At 43.0% G+C, this 21,179-nt stretch overlaps 1 protein-coding gene across 1 annotated transcript in view; it reads right to left on the reverse strand.

Moving 5' to 3' along the window:
* Window positions 1-21,179, reverse strand: part of Dnai3 (dynein axonemal intermediate chain 3) — a 53,697-nt gene that overhangs the window by 23,691 nt on the left and 8,827 nt on the right. Inside the window, exons 6-14 of the mRNA XM_051194863.1 lie at window positions 19,895-20,094; window positions 17,877-17,993; window positions 12,553-12,743; window positions 11,673-11,797; window positions 8,766-8,855; window positions 6,942-7,028; window positions 5,870-5,998; window positions 3,655-3,728; window positions 296-497 (exon numbers count right to left, since the gene is read on the reverse strand). Of these exons, the coding sequence (XP_051050820.1) occupies window positions 296-497; window positions 3,655-3,728; window positions 5,870-5,998; window positions 6,942-7,028; window positions 8,766-8,855; window positions 11,673-11,797; window positions 12,553-12,743; window positions 17,877-17,993; window positions 19,895-20,094 (1,215 nt within the window). The remainder of the gene's footprint in view (window positions 1-295; window positions 498-3,654; window positions 3,729-5,869; window positions 5,999-6,941; window positions 7,029-8,765; window positions 8,856-11,672; window positions 11,798-12,552; window positions 12,744-17,876; window positions 17,994-19,894; window positions 20,095-21,179) is intronic.

The raw sequence follows: 21,179 nt of genomic DNA on the forward strand, positions 1-21,179 counted from the left end.
GGGTCCACCTGAGCAGCTGCCAATCTTCAAGGAACCAATCACACACCTGTTTGTAAATTGTAGCTCACTTACTCGAGAAGTACCAACCCCTAGTTCTCTGTGATGAGGGTGTCTGTCTGGGCTGCAGGTCGGCATCGGTCATCCTCAGTCAGGAGTTTATTGGCTGAATGAACGGATCCACGAATGTTGAGGTACCGTGTTAATCTGAACCCCTCTTCATTTGGAGGGTGGGTGCGTGGGTGTGATCTGTGCAGAAGATGTAGTGTGTAGGTGGAGTAAAGACCTTGTTACTTACTCTAGACAGGGGTTTCCAGGAGAGATCCAGATGTAAGAAAGTTGATGGCACGTCAAAGGGAATTTCAATGGTTTCTTCTTTCTTCTTCTCTGCTGCTGGTTGCTGGGAGTTGTTTGTGGTTGTTGTTGTGGTTGTGGTTGTGGTTGCAGTTGCGGCTGAGCTTGTAGGTTTTTGAGGTCGAATGTCCCAAAAACATATTGTGCTAAAAGAAAGTTCATTATTATTATTATCATTATTTGTAAATGGAGTTCTTAATTGTTCTAGATAATAAAAACCCAGAGTTAGATATAGAGAAAATGCTGAGAGATTAAAGAGAAGAAGGAACAAGCCACAGCTACAGACCTTACCTCCTTAGCTTCTCAGCAGACAAGAGAATGAGTTTCTGTTTCTGCCCAGCTATCTCTCTTCCTGCCTGTCTGTACAGACCTCCAGACCTCTATGGTTGGCTAGTGACAAGCTTCATTCTCTGACCTTCAGACAGGCTTTATTTGTACAAGCCGAGATATCACCATACCTGACTCTGACCCTGAGTGCAGAGGTTAGAAGATAGCCCCAGCCTTCCTGGAGCTAGAGTTACAGGAGGTGGTGAGCTGCTGCATGTGTGTGCTGGAAACCGAACCTAGGACCTTTGCAAGAGCAGTCAGTACAGAGTCGTCTTTCCAGCACCATGTTTCATAGTTTGCAAAGTCACAGCATGCTTATGGGTATCTTGATGGTAATACACGAGGATTCAGTTTGGAAACTGAAGACTTTAAAAGGGAATATAAATGCTTTGTTAAGATACAGCTCATATATAATATGTTAATCCATTAAAGCATAATTTTAACAGTGTTTGTTAAAGACCCCAATGCCTTCTCTCGGATCTAAAGCTTCTGCTCCTGCCAGCTTTCCTTGCATAATGTGTCATTATTTCTGTCCATAAAAAGGATTTTTTTGCTTTTGTTCTTTGGATTCTCACTGTGTAGCTCTGACTGTCCCGGAACCCATAATGCAGACAGGGGCTGGCCTCAAACTCAAAGAGATCTACTTTCCTCTTCCTCCCAAGTGCTGGGATTAAAGGTGTGCACCACCACACCCTGTTATGGAATTAAATATGTGTTACATTTGTTTATGCTATGGAATATTTGTTTAATGATGCAAATATGTGTTTCATTTTTTTTTGGTGTTGCATTTTTAAACTCTGTGAAGCTGTGTTACTTTGCTTGTAATAAAGCTGATCTAATCAAGAGTTGAATGGGGTGCAAAGATGAAGCTGAATATCTCCTTCCCCGCCACAGGCTGCCAGAAGCTCATCGAAGTGGACGATGAGCGCAAGCTTCGTACGTTCTATGAGAAGCGCATGACCACAGAAGTAGCTGCTGATGCTCTGGGTGAAGAGTGGGTTACATGGTCCGAATCAGTGGTGGGAATGACAAACAATGTTTTCCCATGAAGCAAGGTGTTTTGACCCATGGCAAAGTGCGCCTGCTGTTAAGTAAGGGACATTCATGTTATAAACCAAGGAAAACTGGAGAGAGGAAGCGCAAGTCTGTTCGAGGATGCATCGTGGATGCCAATCTGAGCGTTCTCAACTTGGTCATAGTAAAAAAAGGAGAGAAGGATATTCCTGGACTGACAGATACTACTGTTCCTCGTCAGAAGGATATTCCTGGACTGACAGATACTACTGTTCCTCGTCGGTTGGGACCTAAAAGAGCTAGCAGAATCCAAAAGCTTTTTAATCTCTCTAAAGAAGATTATGTCCGCCAATATGTCATGAGGAAGCCTTTAAACAAAGAAGGTAAGAAGCCCAGGACCAAAGCACCCAAGATTCAGCATCTTGTTACTCCACGTGTCCTGCAACACAAACGCCGTCGTATTGCTCTGAAGAAACAACGTACAAAGAAAAACAAGGAGGAGGCTGCAGAAGATGCTAAACTTTTGGCCAAGAGAATAAAGGAAGCAAAAGAAAAGCTCCAGGAACAGATCACCAAAAGACGTAGGCTGTCCTCTCTGAGAGCGTCTACTTCCAAGTCTGAGTCCAGCCAAAAATGGCGAATAGCCATTCAGAAAGGATAGGCAGGGCTGGCAGGCAGAGAGAATAAACAGGAGGAGCAGGAGAAAGGAAGAGGGGGCCATCAGGGCCAGCCACCCAGCTGCATAGCGAGCCATGGAGCAAGAAGTCAAGAAGGGTATACAGAATAGAGAAGGGTAAAAAAAGATAGATGGGATAATTCAAGTCAAGAAAAGCTGGCTAGAAATAAGCCAAGCTAAGTAAAGCCAGGCATTCATAAGAAAGAATAAGCCTCTGTGTATTTATTTGGGACCTGGGTGGCAGGTCCTCCAAAGAACCAAAAGAAAGAGTAAAACAACAACAACAGCAACACCCAGCTTCAAAGATTTAAAAAACAAACAGGACCTCAGGCAGGACCTAATCCATAATTCTTAGGCTTTAGTCTTTTGAGTGCTTTGATTATGAGGCTACAAAGCTGTTTTTAATAGCAGTTCCTCCCCCCAGCATTTGGAGGCTAGATAAGCATTACTAATCTAGATAAGCATTACATTTCCTATATTGCTATGAATTATTAATTCTATAGATGGGCAGATATAATTTTATCTGAATGAATGACATGGCCATCAAATTATACCAACACTCTTCTAGTTTTAAAAAGGCTTCCCTAACATCTGTGAGATAAACTGAATTAAACAGCATATATCATAAAGTTCCAAATATGGGGTATGAAGATGCAGAATAACCATGGATAATGATATGCACTGATATCAATGGCAAAGCACAGTTAACCATCTATCTGTCTTCTAAAAGTATTTTCTTTACTACTATTATTACTGTTATTACTGTTGTTGTTATTATGTTGTGTGCATGCGTGTCTGAGCACAAGCCTGGCATGTGTGGCAGGCAGAGGACAACTGCTGAGCCTTGGCTATCCCTTTCCATCCTGGGTTCCAGGACTCTAACTCGGGCATTTTTGCCGAGGGTTTTTACCAGCTAAGCCTTCTTGCTGTCTGCTGTTTTCTTACTGTTTCCAGACTTCTCTGCAACAGAAGGCTCTGTTGTTTTCTTTTGGCCCAGAACTTGCTTTGCAGACTACTTGGCTTCCCACTCACGGGTCCTGGCCCACTGGAACCTCCTGAGTGTGGGGATTAGAGGCTCACACCATGCCGCTCCAGGTCAAAATGGTTTGTTTTACATTGCAGCAACATCACTACCAGCGACAGTCTATGCGACTCTCAGTTATACTAGGGTAATGGCCCTGATAACCTATGTATGTCATTGTATGGGCGGAAAGAAACATCGGTTTTAGGAACACCGAAGTGATACAAACACAGCTTGCGAAGGGACTCAGACATCTGACACTTACCAGTCTGCAGAGCATGTGACGAGCTGACAATTTATCCCATTCCGATTTTCAAAGACAGAGCCCATTCTGTTAATCTGTTTAAACATTTTTAAGAAAAGAAAGTTCTGGGGGGAATGGGATGGGAGGGAGGGAGGGAGAGGGAACTGGGGTCGATATATAAAATAAGAAAAAAATAAATTAAAAAAAAAAGAACGTTCTGTAAATGAATAATAGTAGGTTCCTTCTAAGGGTGCCTCTGGCCGCTAGCCATCATAGTTTCATCAGGTATACATACATACGATTCTCAAAGCATAAAAACTATTGTTAAAAAAGTGAATTCTGAGGAGCTGGAGATGATTTTTCTCGTGGTTATTTTCCTTAAATTTTTTTTTCTTTAGAAATATTTTGTTAAAATATTGCTAATACTATCATAGACATTTGGAATCTGGGTTTTTAAGATCAAATACAACTCTACTTTGAATTCTTATCTGCTCCCTGTTCACAGAAATAATTTTAGAGTTTTCATATAGTTTTACATTTTTATATATTTTATATTTTTATATAGTTTAATTAGAATGCATATCGATGCCAATTCTCAGGTTTTCCAATTCACATAGCTTGAATTTTACCTGCACATTCACAAATTGTTCTAATGGATTGTAAAATGCAGATGATGTACATCATTTCACTATTCACTGGTTGGAGAAATGCTGGCCTTTCAGTTTTTCATTATCAATTGTGGAGCCCAATATGGATTTCAGGAGACTCTTAAACAATTAAGCTCAAGAGAAGAGGAAGCTGATGGTAGCTGGGAAGTGTGGTACATGCCTTTAATTCCTGGTCTGCATAGAGAGTCCCAGAACAGCCAAGGCTACACAGAGAGACCCTGGGCCCCTAAACCCCAATTGTTTTTAAAGGAGAATAAAAGAACAGAGGAAACTGATGGTGTCCACTGTCAGATAACTGATAACTCTGTAAGCACACAGAGGGTCCTCAGGCTCCTCTCACGGTCTTCCAAGGTCCAGAGTCCCCACTAACTACTTGTTAAGGAGGCTAAAGTTGGGAGCAACTTGTGCCGGTGTCTCTCACTAATGTCTTGTCTTGCTAGGGTCCATGAGTGAGAGAGTGGCCTGTCACGGGCTTCCAGCAGGGCCGAGTGACAATGAGAGGTTGTAGCCAGTTCTGTAGGTGTCACACCAGCTTTCTGGCTGTGTGCTGAATGTTGACTTCCATTGGATTTGATAGGGTAAGAGTCTCTCCCTCTATCTACTGAGGCCACCCTGAGGGTCTCAGAGATTCATCACTCTGTGGCCTTACATTTTAAAGATTTATAACTCTGTCTGGATTATCTTTGTCAACTCAAAACAGCCTAGAGTCAACTCAAAGGAAAGCCTTGGTTGGGGAACTGCCTGGACCCAGTTGGCATCCATATGGGCATGTCTGTAGGAAATTATCTCATTCCTTGGTACCCGAGAGCCCAACCCACTGTGGGCAGAACCATCTCTAAGAAGGTGATTCTGGGCTGTATAGTGCCTGGCTGCGGTGGTGCACGCCTTTATCCCAGCACTTGGGAGGCAGAGCCAGGCGAATCTCTCTGAGTACGAGGCTAGCCTGGTCTGCAGAGTGAGTTACAGGACAGCCAGGGCTACACAGAGAAACCCTGTGTGGAAACAAACAAACAAATGAAAAACAAAACAAGAAAGTTGTCTAAGCGTGAGCCCAAGAAGGAGACAGTGGTGGAACTAGCAAGTGGGATTCCTCCAAGTTTCTGCTTCAGCTTCCTACCATGTCCTCCCTTAAGGTGGTTTAGTCAAAGCATTTTATTACAGCATCAGAGAGGAAGCTAGAGCAAACTCTTAAAACCACAACACTATTTCAGAAGCTAGGAAAAAATATTTTATAACCTAAACAGGGACTGAGAATAGCTTGGTTGGTACAGTGCTTTCCAAGTGTGCCCAGAACCCTGGTTTGACCTCCAGCTGCACCACATCAACTGCGCATGGTACACATCTGTAGCCCTCACAGGAGAATCAGAAAGGCCATCCTTGACTACATAATAAGTTCAAAGCAGGTCCAGGATAACACACACACACACACACACACACACACACACACACACACACACACACCCCTAGCAGAATTCGGGTTCGAGATGGCTTGGTGGTTAAGAGCACTGGCTGCTCTTCTAGAGGACCGAGGTTTGATTTCCAGCGCCCACACAGCCATCAACACTCACCTCAAATGAGTCTGGCAGCCAGTGTATGTCTGTGATTACTTTCCTATGTCCATTTTCTATTGAAGACACTGCACAGTGCCGGATGTACATTGCTTCCTTGTTGCTGTCTGGTTCAAGGAGAAACATAGGCTAGAGAAATGTTCAAACAAAGTTGCATTTCAGAGAGCTGATGGGTGAATTCCACTTTACTGGCTATTGCCAGAGTTGTATCAGTTAAGGGAAAACACAAATTACTGTTTCAGTATACCATATATTTAGTAACGGACTTACCAACTTGCCTTTTCAATGCAGTTTAATCACTAGACTTCACAAGGATTATAGACCCAATCTATTCTTGAAGGAGTGTTTCCATGGGTACGGGGATGCGTACATCCTACCACTCCTCAGTGAGAGAGAGCCCTATGGATCCCAAGACTGGAGAAGTGGGGCTGGAGGGATGTGTGATATGGAAGGTGAGTCCTGACCTGGAGGCTGACTGTTCTTCCCAGTACTACTACAAACTCACAGAATCATACCAGGTTTTCTTAATTTAAAATTTGCATTATTTAATTTGCTTTGTACATGTGGGAGTCAGAGGACAACTTGAGGGAGTCAGATCTCTCCATCCACCATGTGGGTCTCAGGGATGGGCCTCAGCTCATCAGGCTTGGTGACAGGTGCCTTTACCCATCGTCACCCCTTCATCTTATACATTTGAGCTGGCCCTTGGAGAGGCGAGGTGGCATGTCCAAGCCTATGAGACAGCGTCTGAATAGCCTGCCTTTCCACCCTTTCATCTTTAGACAAATCATCTGCTTCCTTCATTTTTTTTAAAACAATGAACACAGCAACAGAACTGCATAAAATTGTGCTAGACAATGTAAATTGCTTTGCTGTGTCTTTGGTGAGCACCTCCATAAAAAGTGATCCAGGACATGCCCACAAGCAGATGTGAGGGATGGTAGAATAACATTATTGCCACATTTCTTATACCGAGCCTTTAAAAAGCGTGGGGGAGTCTGTTATGTGTGTCTCTGATAAACTCTTGAGTGGATAAAAGCACCCTCGAGAGTGAAAAGCTCAGATGGCCAACCTTGAGAGTGGCCTTTTTACTTCTGCTGCTACCCGCCTTAATGTTTTCTATGCGGTCCGCATGTGAGGTGATATCCCACAGGACAACCTAAAACAGAGAGAAATGTCAGCATAGCATTTTCAGGACATGGAGTGATTGGCACACAGCCCGAGAAAAATCCATCACCTTAGGGCATAACCCTGTCTAGCCTGTAGCCTACACAGCCGAAAACTTCTAGCGCAGGTACCGAAGAGGATGTTTTCATCTCTCCATCAGTATTGGCAACTCTGTGCTCTATGTCCGTGAATGCTGTTATTGAGTAAATAAATGCAAGGTAAATACCATACACTTCCATACATGCGATGGTAAGATTTTATCCTGTGTTCTGCTCTGAGTTTACGTATAGCTGCTTCAGACCTGGGGAGAAGCAAAATTTACCCAGATTCTCAAGAATTAAGTACAAACATCCAATCATGAGGGAAGAAAGGCAGACATCTTAATTGCCTCTAATTGCTAACTCAGACTTTGTATATTACCCTAACGGTTATTCTTGTAAAAACAAGAACAAAGTAGACTATACACCACCAAGCTAGGGTAGTTGTCAGTGGCTAACTAGCATGTCCGTACGCAAAATGATATGTTAACAGAATGTCAATGTCAGAGATTCATGAGTGATTTTATTACACAGTGTCCTTCTCTAAAATATTCTAAAACAATGGCATACCGTTTTTGTTACAAATACAAAGGACTTCAGATGTTCTTGGCTTAGGAAAGGGCTCTGGGTCGTTACTACAATCTCAGTAGCTGTTGGGAAAAAGCCAGGGAGGTGTTTGTTTTCCTGCAGTTGTGGAGAAATTCACCTGGAAGCTGCAGCTGTGTGAATCTAAACTAAAGAGGTCTTCTCAGCCACACACAGGAAAAACAAATATCTTGATTCTATTTCAGTAATTGGGATTGAGTCTCATGTAGCCCAGGCTGACCTTGAGCTATCTATGTAGCCAAGGGTGACCTTAAACTCTGGATCCTCCTGCCTCCACCTCCCAAGTGCTGGGAGTGCAGGTGTGTGCCACCATTCTCTGGGGGGGGGGTGTCAAATCCAACGCTTCACACATGCTGGGCAACACTCTCTAGCTATATCCTTTGTTCCAAGTTAAGTTTCTAATAGTCAAACTCACTGCATTGAAATAACTTGAAGCTTAGACCATAGAAAGGCTTCCCGAATTCAACAGTATTTATCTTAGAAGATAAATAAAGGAAACGTAGTACCAGCTACATCCAAATTCAATGATGTATGAATATTTTTTTTATGTATGAATATTTCCCAGTGAACTTCTACTTGCATTCTGCATTATTTAGTAATTCCTACATAGCCTCAGGGACATTCAAGCAATGTTCTCTTTCCTAAGAGGTAGTGATGCTTGCATTGGTTAGTTTTTTTTTTTTTTTTTTATTGTCAGTTTGACACAAACTAGAGTCATCTGGGAAGAGAGAGAAGTTGCTTGGGTCAGAGTGGCCTGTGGGCATGTCAATGAGGCATTTTTAAAAAATTGCTAAAATTGATGTAAAAGAGCCCATCTTGAGAGGTCAATCCCTAAGCAAGTGGGCGAGGGTTGCATATGTGAAAAAAGGTACATTTAACTGAGTTTTGTTATTCTGACTGAATTACCCATGAACACCTCAAGTGTCGATATTGTGCCTGACATACTTCCTACTCAAGTCCTGACAGAATGATTGACATGTGGCCAACCTGCCTTCCCTGTGCCACACTGATCCCTTAAGTTCTAAAGTTACCAAAATCAAACTTCTTAGAGCATCGATAAATATCTGAAGACAATTTCCAATTACCTGTCCATTTATACAGCCTCCAGCGATGATATTGGGGTCACTTGGACAGAACTCAAAGCAGAAGATGTCATCCGGGCTCTCCAGCATCAACTGAAGTCAACCCCATCAATCAAAAAAAGAACAAGAAACTCTATTAATAATATTGACATGGGTATAAGTCTAACTTTGTAGCTGTTTATCAGCAGTGTGCACGTAAATCAGCCTTCAGAGGTACTTCTGTTGAATTTTTCATGGACATTGGCCTCACCTATGAAACTGATGGTTGTGCTCCCTCAGGGATCCAGTTCTGTCCATCACCCATCCAAAAGATAAAAATTATTGGGGATATGTTATATTTATAACAGAAGAATATGAGACTTTTGAAGAGTAAGCAGACAAACCCTTGTGAGAGTAAGTTAGTTGTTTTTCTTCTCCGTGGCATCTACTCAGACACACAGTGGACCGTCAAAAAGAAAATACCTGAGTGGGAGAATCTGGAAGTAATGTTGCTTAACTATTTCAAGTTTTAGAATGCTATGAAATACAGAAGATGAAAAATATGCATGCAGGAATCATTAAGTTAATATTACCACCAAGCAAGATGCATGACTATTATTTTCCACCCTCAGCACCAAAAGATAGACCCCAGGCAAAGTTTTCCAACTTGATTTTCCTTTTCTTTCTTTTTCTTTGAGAAGGGTACTTCTATGTAGTTTTGGCTATCCATGAACTCACTGTGTAGACCTGGCTGGCCTTGAACCCACAGAGATCCAGGTGCCTCTTCGTCCTGAGTGCTGGGATTAAAGGATCACACTACCATTCCCAGCCCAACTGGAGTTTTCAACTATACTTGGGAAAATTATTTTAGTTTATGGAACTTCTTGGATTTTAGAGAGAGCTCTACTTCTAAAAGTAAAAATACTAATACTATCATAATTTTGATTAGGAAATGTAAATCACCTATCCCTTAAAAGTACATATTTTTTTGGTGTGTGCATATGTGTATGGTGTGCGTCCATGTGTGTGTGTGTGTGTGTGTGTGTGTGTGTGTGTGTGTGTGTGTGTGTGTAGCTCAGAGGTTGGTGTCAACTGTCTTTTTTGATCACTCTCTGCCTTATGTATTGAGATAGGCCCCCTCACTTGACTCAGAGTCAACTCAGCTATGCAGCTATCTTTAGTTATCCAACTTGTCTCAAGGTCCCCTCCAAAGCACTGGGATTCCAGGAAGGTCGCCATAGCCACCGAGTGATTTCCTAAGTGCTAGGGATCTGAACTCAGATCCTCACTCACACACTTGCTTTACCCACAGTGCCATCTCCATAGCCCATGCTTGTCCTTTTCAAGCTATTCTTTAAACTAGAGACGAGGAAAGTAATTTCACACCTTAGACTAGACATTAGGCCACAATTCCATGGCAGAGTGGAGAGCAGCGTCCTCCTGTGCAACAGGACATTGTCTCTCAGGAGAGGCCTGCACTAGTTTCTGGTAAAGTAAGTGAAGGACTATCTGATCTGTGCATCTATAACAGAACATGCATATAACAGTAAACTAGAACATCTGCACCTATATCAGAACATGCATGTCCACTAGAACATCTGCATCACCTATAACAGAACATGCACAGTCCACTAGAACATCTGCATCACCTATAACAGAACATGCACAGTCCACTAGAACATCTGCATCACCTATAACAGAACATGCACAGTCCACTAGAACATCTGCACCTATAACAGAACATGCATGTCCACTAGAACATCTGCATCACCTATAACAGAACATGCATGTCCACTAGAACATCTGCACCTATAACAGAACATGCACAGTCCACTAGAACATCTGCACCTATAACAGAACATGCATGTCCACTAGAACATCTGCACCTATAACAGAACATGCATAGTCCACTAGAACATCTGCACCTATAACAGAACATGCATGTCCACTAGAACATCTGCACCACCTATAACAGAACATGCATGTCCACTAGAACATCTGCACCCCAGCTGCCAGTCTCATTTATGTGGGTTGATAAGGGGTTTGGTTTGAGTGTGTGTGAATGTGTATGCACGATGCTCATGTGAGTGTGTTTTAGTTAAACTGTTTGAAGTTTGAAGAGTTGAATACACAGTTCCATGTTTTGGACCTCCTTGATGACGGGCTGCCAGGAAAAGACAGAGTTATTCTGGGATGGCTGCTCCAATTACCCTCCTACACAGGTCTTCCTACTCACTATCAACCCCTACTGATGATCCTTAGAATTGAGGAAATTCTTAGGAAACCAAAACTATCTGCATTGGAACTTCTCAATATTCAAATAAAACCCATTAAAGAATTGTGTGTGTGTGTGTGTGTGTGCGCGCGCACATGTGCGAGTGTGCATGTATGTGTGTGCATGCATGTGTGCACATATGTGTATTTGCATGCCTGTATGTGTGTAGACTCAGGTGCCCTCAACCGCTTCTCTACCTTATGTTTTGAGACAGTCTTTTCTGAGCCTGAAGGTCACCAAGTGACCTCAATTGACTGGCCAGTGAGCCCCAGAGACCCTGGATCTTGTATCCCAAGCACCGTGGTTACAGTTGTGACAATCATTGTGGTGCTTTACGCGGCTTGTGAGGATATGAGCTCAGTCTTCATGCTCTTCTGCGGACACTTCACCGACTGAGCTGTCTCCCCAGCTCCAGAGCTTTACTTTTTAAAGTTGACCGGCTCAGCATAATTCCCATAAAATAACTGTAGAGTTTAGCCTGGCTCGGATTACATGATGGCAAGCTGTGACGAAAGAAATCCTATTTTCTATTTTCTAAGGGCTTACAACATTAGATCATAAAATAAATCGCAGTTAACTCTTTTTTTTTCCTAAAGACACGATGATGTCGGGGTATCCGAAAAAGCTCAGCTTTTGGTGTAGCGCCCATCTGTTACCTGAGGGTGTATGGGATCGGAGAAACTCCAGAAAAGAATCAACGATGGTTGCAGCAGTAACTTCCCGGAAAACTGAACTCTCTCTTCGTAGGAGAGGCGCACAGCCACCGACACGACTATGAGCCCTGGTTGAGACACAAGTGGTTGAAAGGCAGTGAGCGGCCACTGTCCGCAGAGACGCGTTCTGCGTCCGCCTGGGGCTTGTCCTAGCCCTGATTTAATGTTGCAGTCAGCACTCAGAATTTAGCTGTTTCAGACTGAGGTGTGCAGTTAGCACAGACAGCTTACTCGGAAGATTTTATTTTTAATTGTGTGTCTATGTGTGTCTGTCCCTGTGTGGTATGTGCACATGGGTGTCAGATCCCCTAGAGCTGGAGTTAACAGTGGTGGTGAGCCATCTGATGTGGGTGCTGGGGATGAACCCTGGTCTCCTACAAGAGCAGTATGTGCTCTTGAGCAATGAGCCCTCTCTCCAGCCTTCACGAAATACTTTTTAGTAAGGAAAATGGCAGCGAGGAGGGGTGGAAGGGAGAAAGTATGCAGAGACTTCTCTTTTCACGGCTACCCTGGAACACGCTGATTGCTTTTCCTTTAGCTGTTGAGCTCTGATCTGTCTGGAGTGTTGGGGGCAGTGAATCCGGCATGGGAGTCGGGCAGGCTCCAGGCAGAGGCAGATTTCTTCATTTACTGCCCCAGCCGCCCGGTGACCTGACAAGTCTCTCCCCCAAGTGCAGGTATGGAAAATGCTTGCTTGGCAGGGACCCGGCACTCAGTAAGTTTTCCATGTTTAGCTGAAATCTATCTCATTTTTAGTTTGAGATATTAAAGTGAGACTTTTTCAAAGAAAAAGAAGGGAACCCCTGGCATTTTCCTCCCTTACCATAGATGGTTGGGTGCCACGAGACACAGGTAATCATCTTCTCCATGGTGCTGTGAAGGTCTGTAAAGGACTGGTACTCTTTAAGGTGGGTGTCAGACTTGTCCCCGAAGGTGCTTTCTTCCTCTGCTAGGGTCTTCCAGTCATCGATGAATGTGTTCATGATCTCATTTTGCTGCAGGGCTATTTCAACACTGTTTCATTTTTAACAAAAGAAGCGGCAGACATGCTGGGTTTTAGTATTCCATGGCATTGTAACTGTCATCCCGGGCACGGAGGTCTAAAAGACCTCCATGAGGGCCATTATTGCTTACAGCCCCAAACTGGTGCTTCATGAGTCCCTTGGAAGTGTCTCTCACCATTTCCTTCTCTGGGAAGTGATGTCTACACGTAGGGTTATTTTCAATAAAATTCTAAGAGAAAAACTGTTGTGGGATATTTTCATTGCATTCTGGCACTCACAAGATTGGCAATAAAGTTACTTTGAATCAGAGGGCAGAGCTACTTCCTGACCTAAATTAGCCATAGAGGTTTTAGAGGGCCAAGGACGTATAGAGGGACACAGGAAGTAGTAGGGAGGGCCTTAGAGAGAGGCTAGGGCTTTTAGATCGAGGAAGGAGAGAGAGACAGAGATACAGAGAGACAGAGAGACAGAGAGACAGAGAAAGGAGCTTACTGGTCACTTCTCTGGTGCTTTTCCATCAATCATGTGACATGTTTATCGAATTGTTCTTTTATCAATAAAAACTTGGGAATCAGATAAGGGGTAGAAGCCCTTATTGTTTGAGACAATATTTATACCTTAAAAGAGGTTTTAAAGAGACAAAATAAAACAAAAGGATTATGAGATTAGTGGCAATAGTCCCTTAATTTTGGTTTTTACTTCTGTACCATACCAGATGGCTCTTTTGACACGAGACAGATTTTGGGTTTTCCTTTAGCAAGCATGCTCAGGTTTAGAGAAGGAGAGGGTCATGCTGAAACTCAAAAGCCAGCATCAATTTTGAATTGAATTGGTACTACAAAAAGACCAGTTGCCTTATATGTTGCATAAAGCAGCAGAAGCAAACATTTGGGAAGATTTATGAAATTTTATCCTGTTGGAAATGTGTTACACTACTAGACCAATTTACAAATTTTCTTGGGATATTTTTTCTGGATGATTCTTCATTTTCCTTCATATGTATCACCTGTCTAGTGGTCTTCAGATTCCTTAGCTGGATGCTTTTATTCTCCTGGAAAGACAAAAACAAAACCCTGGCCCAACCCTAACTTTTGAGTTCTCTCTCTCTCTCTCTCTCTCTCTCTCTCTCTGGCATGTTATATCTGATCAAATTAAAGGGATTTGCTAGTCTCTTAACCAAGATGTCTCTCCTGTTTGAATCTAATATTTATCAATTTCGGTAGTATCTATAACTTTTCTTCTCCAGTGGAAACCAAAGCAAAATCTCTTCTCCAGTGTAACACATATCCTGGTTTCCATTCTCAAGTTTGCACATCCTTAAAGTGTACAGGCTGATTTAATTTAGCAGATTTTCTACTACAATGTTTCTCCAAAGCTGCTGTCCATTTTTCATTAGCATTTAAAAAAAGCCCCACAATGAGGATTCCACCTGGATTGTGGTGATGCCGCTAAGCTGACACACACTGCCCAAAGATCAGCTTTGGACTACAAACTGCTCAGGGTGGTTTCAAGATGGCTAGCTAAGATGGTCCAGTCTCGAAGACCACTCCAGCCAGGACTTCAGATGATCCTGGTACTTTCACATCACACCAGCCACTTCTCCCTGGTCTAGACCATTGTCTTAATTTTTTCAGGGTCCCCTAAAGATGTCATCATCCCCAGATGACAGCAAGTAACTTTAAGAACTTGATACTCACATTCCCAAGGTGTGGGATGGGTGGTTTTGGGCTATTGTGGGGGTTATGGATGATTTATGGGGTTTGGTTACAAGTTGTTATTGGTCACAATCAGGGAGGAAACTAAGCAAAGGAGGTTAGATTCAGAGGTCTCTTTCTAAAAACAAAAAAGGGGATATAGGAACGATAGGATAAAAGGGTAGATTATTGGATCTACATTTAAACTATAAAAGCAATGGCTAGTTTTAAATATTTTACATTGTTATGGATTTTTGTATGCTGATACAAATTTAAGGCTATTTTTGTTATTATATATACATATATACACATATATGTATATATATAATATATATATATATATATTCTTCTTTAAGATATTGTTCCTATGCAGCTCGTTTAACAACACAATGTAAATTTCTAGTCCTTGGAAGTTATTATTATAAACTGCCTAGGGTAATTAAGAAGTACAGGCTAGTATTTAGTCACCTTTAATAATCAAGCTTATGCTAGGTATGTTTTCAAGGTTAAACAAAGATATATTTTAGATATAGGTGATCTTCAAACATTTCAGAGACCTACAGAGTATGACATTTAAGATGTTTTAATAACATAAAGCTTTTCAGTGGTGCTGCTCCTGGCAGCAGCAACAATCTGCTTCAAAAAAGGATGATGGGCATCGAAGAACCTCCATCTGGAGTTTTTTGGAGTGAGTAACTATCTAGGCAAAAGAAACTGCCTTTGCTTTGAATGCTGACAATATACTGTTCAAATTGGATAAGCAGGACACACAGAAAGCGATTGCTGAACTTGGTCAAGACAATGTAGGGCAGACAGTCCTTCAAAATTACTGCTTCACGGAAAAGTTTATCATATATTCTAGGCCTATAGGCCAAATATGGATGCCCCAATGTTACAGAGAAACCATGGGCGATTGTCCATGCAGCAAAACGTCTCTGTTGTTTGGAAGTTGTGTGCTCTATACTTCCTGTTTACTCAGGTAATATTTTATCCTTCTTGGGTTTTTTTTTTTTTTAAATAGGGATTGAAGGCTAGATAGTTATTCAGTTTTCCTTGTTACTAAATTCAGAAAGGAAAAAAAACTGTATATAAAAGATGTAAAGTTTATATAGTTGGGAAATATAAAAGCTTAAGTTGCGCTTCTTCTACTTCGGGAAAACACCAAATGGCGATGATGCCGGATGGCGGATGATGCCGGTGCAGCTGGAGGGCCCAGGACTAGGAGGCTGCAGCATCCTTGGAGGCTTTGGCAGTGGTCTCAGGGGCTGCAGTCATGGTCGAGGCTAAGGGGCTCGTGGAGGTAAAGCCCAAGACAAGGAATGGATTCCCGTCACCAAGCTGGGACGTCTGGTAAAGGACATGAAGATCAAGTCCCTGGAGGAGATCTATCTTTTCTCTCTGCCCATTAAGGAATCCGAGATTATTGACTTTTTCCTGGGGGCATCCCTTAAGGATGAGGTTCTAAAGGTCATGCCAGTACAGAAGAAGACAAGGGCTGGCCAGCGGGCTGGGTTCAAGGCTTTTGTCGCTATTGGGGACTACAACGGTCATGTTGGTCTTGGTGTTAAGTGCTCCAAGGAGGTAACCACAGCTATCCGAGGGGCCATCATCTTGGCCAAGCTTTCCATTGTCCCTGTGAGGAGAGGCTACTGGGGGAACAAGATTGGCAAGCCCCACACTGTTCCATGCAAAGTGACAGGCCGCTGTGGCTCTGTGTTGGTGCGTCTCATCCCTGCCCCCAGAGGCACTGGCATCGTCTCTGCTCCTGTGCCCAAGAAGCTACTGATGATGGCTGGTATTGATGACTGCTACACATCAGCCAGGGGCTGCACTGCCACCCTGGGCAACTTTGCCAAGGCCACCTTTGATGCCATCTCCAAGACCTACAGGTAACTGACCCCTGACCTCTGGAGAGAGACTGTGTTCACCAAGTCTCCTTATCAGGAATTCACTGACTATCTTGTGAAAGCCCATATCAGAGTCTCTGTTCAGAGGACCCAGGCTCCAGCTGTGGCTGCCACAGAAGGGGTTTTATACAAGAAAAATAAAGTGAATTAGGTCTGTTAAAAAAAAAAAAGCTTAAGTTGTTTATTCAAGAAGGTGTTTTAAGGTCTAAAGAGATAATTTCAAGATGGTAATACATATGATATTAAATGGTTTAGGTATAAAACTTTGGACTCATCAAGATAAGATAGATAATATGGTAATTTCTCCAAATTTGCCAAATACATATGGTCTGTGGTCTGGACATTGTTAATGTAATTCTTACCTGACAATTGTTCTTATTGTATATGGTTTTACTGTGTTAGAATGAAAAAACCTTTTATTTAGACAAAAATGTTGTGGGGTGTTTTGACCAAACTCTGACGTTCTTGAGACTGCCAATAACGTTTACTTTAATCAGAGGGTGGACCTAAGTGCTAGCTGACCAGAATAAGCCTTAGAGGCTTTGGATGATCAAGAGCATACAGAGAGACACAGGAAGTAGTAGGGAGGACCTTTCGGATTGAGGAAGGAGGGAGACAGTCACTGGCCGCTTCTCTGACCAATCAGGCTCTTACCCCAATATCTGACTCCCAAGTTTTTTATTGATAAAGGAATAATTAGATAAACACTTCTACTTACTCATAGACCAGACTCACACTTCCAGGAGCTTAAAATATATTAAATAATGGTAAACAGTTTTCAAACCGGAAGAAAAACAGTAATATTAGTATTTGAACCAGTGCTATTATAGTTCTTGTACACATTTTGTTCTATCTTTTGGGTCTGGGTTATTTTTCGTTTGTAACAGGGAAGGAATTCCAAAAGCCCCTTCGCATTGTAACACGGGCTTGCACCTCCTGATCTCATACCCTCCCCAAGGCCTTGTCTCCCTGCACGGCTCTCTGGAACAGTTACCAAGCTGTCTGTGCTGTCATCGCACAGCTCTTAATTTATAGTATCTGGGTGTTCCTTGCCATACATTCCAGGCTGAACTAAATCATGTAATGTGAAACGCCCCTTTACCCATGAACGGACATAAAAAGGTAGACTGTCCTTTGTATAGGTTTACCCATGAACGGACATAAAAAGGTAGATCGTCCTTTGTATAGGTGTGCATGAAACATGAATTAATTTTTTGCTTAGACTTTTATCCCATCTACAGTCTGTCATGTTCCGGCCTCAAGCATTCAGATATGTAATGCTCAACTCAATTGCTGATTTGGAATTAGGAAAACATCTTGATACACTTGGTTGTTCTCGCTGTTGGTTGGTACAGCCCTAGAATGAGATGCTTGTGATAACTTAGCAGTAGAAGGGCAGGAATCATGAAGACTCATTCACTCATGTCTTACAACTGTCCTCATATTTCTAAATGTCACACATAAAGCTGCATCTCAAGACACCATTATTAAAAATAAGTGTGTGCATATTATGTTTAAAGTTTTTAGTGTGCACTTTCTTACCTTGTGGACACATTGTTGAGGAAATCGACCAAACTCTTTGATTGTTCAAGGGTTTCTTTTTCCTCTTCTGAAAATTCTCTTGCATAATACTGTGTAGTAGCATTTTTAGGAAATGTCCTAATATAGAGGAGAAAGTTAATACCAAAACTTGGATCAGAGAAAGCAAATATATACCAGGTTAAAAGTCTATTTCTGTGGCAGTAGTGTCAGAATATCAAAATATTTTACCTTGGTACTTTTTGTTTATCATAAAATTGATACTGATCACCAAAGTCTACATGTACATTTCTCCAACATAATAAGAAAAGTCTTGGGAATGAACAGGAGAACCTGAGTAAGTAAGGGGTGTATAGGAATTTCTTCATTGTTATATTCTTCTTACACCTTTCCTATGTTTTTTAAATGATTTCCAAATAAAAGTTTACAATATAAGACTCTTTAAAGCTACTTTTAATATATATGCACTGTGCACAGTACTGGGTTTCATAAGGGTATGACGTATTTTGACCTTGTTCACTTCATAGGCCCCCACTGACCTCCATACACTAAGCCACTAGTCAGCCACAGAGGACAGGCAGTGGTGGGCACACCTTTAATCCCAGCACTCGGAGATGGATCTCTGTGAATTCAAGGTCACCTTGGGCTACATGAGAGTGAATCAGTCTAAAGGAGAAACAGAGCTCACGCATTTGATCCCAGCACTAGAGAGGAATATAGGGCAGGGGCTCGGTGCAGTCTCAGGGAGCCTGAGGTTTGGTGGAGCGCACTGCAGTCTGCGGGCGCTCTGAGATCAGGGTCTCCCCCTTTGGTCTGAGCCTTGGTAGAGGTGAGAGCTACTGGCCAGCTGCTTTGCTTTTCTGATCTTCAGCTTGAACCTCAATATCTGTCTCTGGGTTTTTATTGTTCGTCCCTTTAATTTACAGCTTCCCCTGCCCTGCCCTGTAGCACACACCACCATGGATCATATCTACACTGTAGCATCAAGTGCTTTTTGTTTCTGAGCTTGCCAGCATCTCCTGCTGGTCCACAGCTTTTTGCTTCTTTTTCCTTTTTCTTAGTTTACATATTGATCCCAGTTCCCTCTCCTTCCCTCCTTCTCTCCTTCCCTTCCCCCTCCCTCCCTCCCTCTCCTATCCCATCCCCCCTCCACATGTAGGGTGATGCCCTCCAGAAAGGGTCACCTAAATCTGTCAAGTCATTTGGAGTAGGGACTAGGCCTTCCTTCCTGCCTCTAGGCTAAGGGAGTATCCCTCCATGGGGAATGTGCTCCCAAAGTCCTTCTGTGCACCAGGAACACATTCTGGTTCCACTGTCAGAGGTCCCTTAGACTGCCCAGGCCTTCTAACTTAGACCCATGTTCAGGGGCTCTGAGTCGGTATAATGCTGATTTCCCAGCTACCAGTCTGAGGGCCCATTAGCTCCTGCTTGTTCAGGTCAGCTGTCTCTGTGGGTTTCTGCAGCCTGGTCTTGTTCTCCCTCTCTGCATCTGGATTCTAGTTCATCTCAGTGTTTAGCTGTGTACCTCACTGTGAAGGAATCAAGACTCTAGATATTATCCTAAGGGCTCTGGATGGACATTTATTGTTTTTTAATAAGTTGATGGTGGCCCAAATAAGAACTCTTGTCAATGAAGCCAGACAATCTGACACAAAGGACATAAACGGTCATTTGGAGCCAGTGCAGTGGTCTGTGCCTGTAATCCCAGCATTTAGGGAAGTGAGGCAGGAGGATCACTGTAAATTGAAGGTCAGCCTGAAATACATAGCAAGTTCCAGGCCAGCCTGGGTTAAATAGTGAGACCCCAATCGTAAAACAAAGTCTTTCAGCAGGAAGAATGGAACTTCTAGAAGACAACAGCAAAATTCCAGGCGAGAACCAGCCAGCACTGTGATTATTAACACCATTTTTCATTTTCCTGCTTCTTGTTCCCTAAGATTTGGAAAAGGGAATTATTGGGCATAGTTCAGCCTTCCTGGACTGAATACACATCTTTGTCTGTTATGTCCTGTCATACCTACCATTTTGTCTGAGTGCCCGTGTCCTTGACTTCAGGAATGACTTGCAAGCCAATGTCTTTCTCAATTTGTGTGAGTGTGTAATTTTTATCTGAGTAGGAAGCACACTCAATGTAGACATCTTTTACGCTGGAAGCATTCTGGTCTCTGAAAGCCACAGGTGCGCCAAATTGACTTCGTTTTCTAGAGATCATGTATGTCACCTGCAACACACATAAACAGCAAACAAAACCCAGTGAGGTCCCTGGAGGAGAGTGGATGTGTGCAGGGTATGCCCTGCCCTCCTAGACTCCTTTGGATTCTTCCTGTTCTTCTCTAGATCCGTGTGGCTTTTGTTCCCACAGCCTGAAGCCACCGTTCCTCAGTGAAACCATGTTCACCATGGCTGAGCCTCTCTTCCTGAAGCCACCATTCCTCAGTGAAACCGTGTTCACCATGGCTGAGCCCTCTTTTCCTGTAGACAAACGGGCCAAGAAGTGGCTGGGAGTTTACATCTTGTCCGGTGGCAGACTGGTAGGAGGTGTGTGGAGGTCCGTCTCCTGAGTCCAAGCCCTGAGTGTAATTTGTACTCCCAAGGTCCTCTACGGACTCAGGACAAAGCCTTACTTCTAGAGACTATGGCAAGCTCGTTCCCTTGGGGGGGGCTTCCTTCCCCCCTAAGCCAATTGCAGCACAACCATCTCCTCAGGAGTTGCTTTGGGAGGAACACTCCTGTATTCCTTTCCTACCATCGCTGTAACCAACTAGGGTGCCTTAAAACATAGGAACTTATTCCTACAGCCATAGAGGCTGGAATCTGTACTTGTCTAGCTGAAATGGTCTTTCCCAAGCCCTGCTGCCAGCTAGCAGTCTTCGTTATCCCTTGATCATAAATACGTTCTCCTTCAGGTCTCTACAGTCTTTGAGCAAGCATGGGTGTTGGGGATTGGGCCAAGGGCTTGGAGGGCTCGAGGTCCAGTTCTCTGTCCTTTCATCCGGCATCCCTGTCTACATCTGTACACGGCCAACTTCTCATAAGAACACTAGTCAAATTAGATTAGGAGCCGATTCGATTTTTGACCTCATTATAACTAATCATATTTGCAAAGACTCCCTCCACCCCCACATACCAGTAGTGTTACACTCTGGGGTACTAGAGGTCAAGATACTTTTAGATACCCTTTTTTTGTGGGGTGGGGTGGGGGAGAGATTCAATCCCTAACACCTGCCAAAGAAAGAAACCATTATTCTGTTAGGAAAAAGAAAGGAAGGAAGGAAGGAAGAAAAAGAAAGGTAGAAAGAAAGCCCA

This window comes from Phodopus roborovskii, unplaced genomic scaffold (genome assembly GCF_943737965.1).
Source record: "Phodopus roborovskii unplaced genomic scaffold, PHOROB, whole genome shotgun sequence".
In the NCBI taxonomy this organism is placed as follows: domain Eukaryota; kingdom Metazoa; phylum Chordata; class Mammalia; order Rodentia; family Cricetidae; genus Phodopus; species Phodopus roborovskii.